The 5,146-nt window shown below is 42.9% G+C and overlaps 1 protein-coding gene across 1 annotated transcript; it reads right to left on the bottom strand.

Annotated features, from left to right (window-relative positions):
- Positions 1-423: 423 nt before the first annotated feature.
- Positions 424-903, bottom strand: LOC147424921 (uncharacterized). Its single transcript, XM_086500724.1, has one exon. The coding sequence runs from the start codon at positions 901-903 to the stop codon at positions 424-426; it is 480 nt and encodes a 159-aa protein (XP_086356850.1).
- Positions 904-5,146: the final 4,243 nt, after the last annotated feature.

Here is a 5,146-nt window from a genome sequence, read left to right as displayed (position 1 = left end):
GGCGATTGCATGGCAGTGCGGGCAGGGTCAGAGAGCAACATAGGATAGGCTTGGTGAAGGAGTAATCTTCATACTATGGAAATTTTAAAGAGCTAATTATAAGAAGTATAGTATTGAGGGGTGAGGAAGAGGCTCATGCTCGTGAGGCCCACACCCAAGTTGACTCTCTCTCTCTCTCTCTCCCTCTCTCTCTCTCTCTCTCTCTCTCTCTCTCTCTCTCTCTCTCTCTCTCTCTCTCTCTCTCTCTCTCTCTCCCCCCCGGCAAGACATGTCTCATACATCTGCCTTACATTGCTATTCAAATCATCCGGGAAATGAAAAACCCGTAAGAATGACAACTTTGATCTCTGCTTGTGAAATTTCTAAACAAGTTACAAAGGGATCATCGAGAAACCATATACAAGTTCAGAAAGGCACCTAAGTTTAGCTATACCTTGATGATGAGCGAGGCCTATGGCCACCCTCAAATGCCTTACAAAGAGGTTTGGGTGGGAGATCTGGCTTGTTAGGATCAGGCTTCTTAAGCGAGAGCACCTCTCGACCAGAGCTCTCGCGAGTCACAACACGCACTATAACCTCTTGTCCAGGCTGGAATAGCTGATGCAGTTTCTCCAAGCCACCCAAGAAGCCTAAGTCTTGGGCCCGCAAAAATGCCTCACGTCCACTGGGCATGGTGACCCAATATCCCTCACGCATCACTTTTCGAATGGTTGCTTGGAATGTGTTTGGGTCTTTTGGTTTGAGCATCTTCTCAGGATCCATGTCCACCTCAATGTCATCATAGTAGCTACTATTGTTGGTAGCAATAGATATTATCGTCCCTCGAGTCACATGAAATTTTGAGATCACTGAGGGTGATGTTCTTGTCTGACGCATCCAAGCCGATCCACATTGGGATTTCATCTACACATGAGTAGCAATAGCAATAGCTATTCTGGGGTCACATGAAATGTGGCTTGAGCGACTAGTTACAAATATGATGAAGTCTACTGTCTCTTGTGCAACAATAGATGAATAATCTCCTCTTGACCACCTTCGCCAATGGCGTGCATGTTTTTGTTGCGGTACAAGCAATAACGACTTCAGACCAAGCTCCTGGCTATGGCAGAAGCCTGTACATCATGCAAAGAATCACTTACGAGTCCATCGCCGCATGCCTTCTGTAAGCTATCGATGAAAATCAAGCGGATGATGTTGCAGGCGCTTGTGTGTGGGCGCGAGTCACGGTCATCCCTTCCCTCCCCTGGTCCCTCGAACCAAAGGACCCACTCGCAGAAACACTCTCTCTCTCAGCTCGGCAAAGTCTTCTCCAGAACCGGCTCGCAGGAAAACCCCCCTCTCTCTCTCTCTCCACTGAGGGTGGCACGGCCTGCAGCACTCACCTGAGAGTGGCACAGTGTTGAGGGAGGCTGAGCGTCGAGGGAGGCTCAGGGAAGGTTAGGGTCGAGAGTGCCTGCCTTTGTCCATCTCATCACTAAAGCTCATCCTTACCCGCATGAACCTACCCGGCCCTGGTTTGCTGCTGCAACCAGTCCGCGTAGTTTCATGCAGGTAAGGTCCTTTTTTTTATAAAAAAACTTCAAGTGGGGGGGGGAGAGAGAGAGAGAGAGAGAGAGAGAGAGAGAGAGAGAGAGAGAGAGAGAGAGAGAGAGAGAGAGAGAGAGAGAGAGAGAGAGAGAGAGAGAGAGAGAGAGAGAGAGAGAGAGAGAGAGAGAGAGAGAGAGAGAGAGAGAGAGAGAGATGGTTCTGTGGTTTAATTGAGCGGTAAGCCTCCATTTTGGTGAGAGATGAGCAGCTCGAAGAAAGAGAGCCCCTTGTGTTCACCTCTACCTGCTCCTCCACTGTCCTTCCCGTCCGGCTCGTCCTCCACTGCAATCCGATGTTCGCGCTTATGAGCATTTTGATGTCCGCCCAACGCCTGCAAACTGCTGAACTCTCACCCACAAAATTGCCTTACCCAAGAGCTCTTCGACTGCTAGAAGCCCCTCTGTCGAGCTTGCCTGTGGCACCCCACGCTCCTTGGCTCCCTGGTATGCAGCTGCAACCATTCCGCGCCAGCGTGGACTGGTTGCAGTAGCAAACGAGTGCAGGTAGGGTCATTTACAAAAGAGGAAAATTACCCCCTATATTTTGTCCTAAATTTCCAAAATGCCCTATAGATTTTCCAAAATTCCCAAAATACGCGGAGTTTTGAGATTAAATTTCTCCAAATATTTTTTTAAAAAGCTTTTCATAAGAAGATTGATTGTCTATCAATACAAGATGCTAAAACTAGAATTTGAGTTGGTTATGTAAGCTTTGGAGACGAATTGCTTCATTATTTTTGAACATAATTGCCCTTTTTGTGAGGTAATTTGTAACAAATTACATGCTAAGCACTCAAAGCAGATCTCAATTGTCAAAAAGGAATAAAGATTAGAAAATCTTGAAGAATCCAACCAAAATAGATACAAGGGTATTTTGGGAATTTCTAAAATTTGAGGGATATTTTGGAAATTTCCACAAATTAGAGGGGTACTTTGGTAATTTTCCCTTGAAAAAAATAGCATTTGTCAAAATCAGTTGGATTCCAAGCTTTTGTGAATGACTTATTTTTTGTTGTCATTTGTCTCACTCGCACCTACAATTTATGTGTTTTGCCTATTTGCTGCTTTCTGCCCATAGAATCATGCCCACAAAATCCCGCTTTTGCTAAATATTAGACTCTCAAGAATGTGGGATCCTTGAGAGCCTACCATGTAGCCGTAGGGACAACATGCTTAGTAGATTAACCAGTCAGCAGTTCGTTCCACCAAACGAGTTTGAACATATGTAGGCTACAAATGAGCACGAACTTTGTTCAACACAGCTCGGGATCGGAACTAGGGCGGGCTACAAATGAGCACGAACTCTGTTTAACATAAGTCAGGATTCGAACCAACACTCTCAATTCATTCCAACATGGTATACCCCATAGCGCAAATGACATTCGCTTACAATCCGATATTTATCCTAAGTAACAGACAACAACTCTGTAATAGATTGGAGGGACTTTGGATTGTAACCATAGACGTCGGCATGTAGAAGAAATAGTTCTATTGTACCTCTGTTCTTGTGATGGTTTCTCTTGTTTACCTATTGCTGCAAAAGATCTTGCAGGCTTTGGAAGTTGTAAATCACCATTCTATGAGCTAGGACTAAAAGATTCTTTCAATCTTGCGTGGATATCCTAGGATTAGATGATTCTCTAGTTGTGACATGGCCTTGGGTGTTTTTAATAGTGAGAGCACTCACAATATAGAAGCTTTTAAGGAATTGTTGCTTCATGACTTTATCTCTGCATTCAACATGCAAATGCACATGAGGTAGACTTGGACCTTTCTTGTGTAGAAGAACTTGCATTTGGCTCTCGGTCGTATCGTTTCTATCTACTAATCTCACAATAGACTCGTTAGGCATGAAATTGTCTTTAAGGAAAGTGGTTCCAAAAGCAAAATGATCAGATAAAGCAGCATTTTGGAGGTCTTGCAAGGCACCTCTTCAAGCTTTATTTGATCCTTAATTTGCAATTAGGAGGGTTCAGAGAATTAAGAGGCAACTTAGAAGCCAATGTTGCACAGGTTGCCAACGAACTTAAGCGAGACGAGAAGTCTTCACTTGAACTTTTGGTGATTAGTAAACTGAAGCTTGCCAATTTTTTCACAACCTATTTTTGAGAGGAGGTATGCCACATGGAATTGAATTGTATATGTTTCAAGTGGGAAGAGATTTCTTCTGCCTCAGGTATTCAATTTTCATATTGGTTCTAAAATCTCATTTTTTGTCGATTGAGTGCTGATTTGTGTAGTGAAAGTATGTGCATGGCATAATTTTCTTCTTTCACCATTGTTAGTATTGTGTCAATTTGCTCGAATTTGTCTTCACTTGATTCTTTTTGCTCCGTGATTAGAAATCCCCATGAGAAAGTGTGAGTGTGTGTGTGAAAATTGAGAGCTTTGTCTTGCTTGGTCGACCCCTCTCTCTCCTAGCTCTAGCTTGCACCTCATAGGTCCATGCCAGGGCCTAGCCAATGAGAGATCGAGTTCATTTCAAGCAAGGGATGTAGCATTGTGACAAGCGACCTCCGTTCCCCTTTCGAGAGAGAACTTAGATTATTATTTAAAATGAAGTTAAATTCTTATTGATCCTCTAGGTCAACTGGCCAATAGGAATTAAGCTTGCACAATGGTCGCTCTGAGGACTCTATCTTTACTTAGGATCTTTTTGGCTTAGCTGATGTCCGTCATTTTTGTACCTGGCCTCTTTCACTTTAGAATCAATTGTCTTGACTATCTTTTGTACAAAACACTAGAACGATACCTCATTCTCATTATGATGTACAAAAATGAATCAAAGATTGAATCATTTTTGTGCTAATCCTTGTCCCTTGTCTTAAGCCAATTATCTTTTGAATTGTTATGTTCTTTTGTTTATAAGTATCAGTTTAAAACCAACAACACACACGTCCTAAAGACAAGGTTCTCCCAAAATGCTGGAAGACCAAGCATTAGGAGAAAGTTGGACTCACTTTTGGGCCTTTCAGTTCTAGCGAGAGAGTGGCGCTCGACCAATGAGGAAGAGGCTAACGTTACATTGAAAATCGACATTTTGGAGTCAAGCTCTTTTTAAAAAAAGGGAGGAAATTTTATTTTGGTTCATCAAATTGCACAATTTCACGCTTTCAAAGCATAAATGCCGTAAGTCGTACTAACTATGTACCGAGGAATTTCAGAACTTTCATTGAAGACTCTATCTAGTACTTTGTTCCCGCCCAAATATGACTTTGAGTAGCTCTACTTCCCTCTCAAAACTTCTTCCCTTTTTTATATTTGCGCTAACCTTTCTGTGTATTCATTCTACTGCAAACCATGTCTACTTCTCGAAGGCCTAGCACTACCATTGACTCTGTTAGCATTTTTAACAGTTATACTACATACGATCAAGCATGGATTCCATCTCGTATAACTATCGGAAGTTGGGTTCTACTGCAAACTAGGAGGAGGAAGAGGAGGCAACGCAATGATTTCGTGGAGGCTTTCAAGGGTCAAGTTAAAGAGTTTAAAGTGTGTGCACAAAGAAAGCGGGTGAAAGAGGTCCTCATACAACATGCTTTCCAGCATGCAGACTT

The sequence above is a fragment of the Adiantum capillus-veneris genome, chromosome 25 (genome assembly GCF_014529385.1).
Source record: "Adiantum capillus-veneris isolate H3 chromosome 25, ASM1452938v2, whole genome shotgun sequence".
Taxonomy (NCBI): domain Eukaryota; kingdom Viridiplantae; phylum Streptophyta; class Polypodiopsida; order Polypodiales; family Pteridaceae; genus Adiantum; species Adiantum capillus-veneris.
The sequence above is the reverse complement of the archived record's forward strand: the minus strand, read 5'-3'. Positions and strand labels throughout refer to the sequence as shown.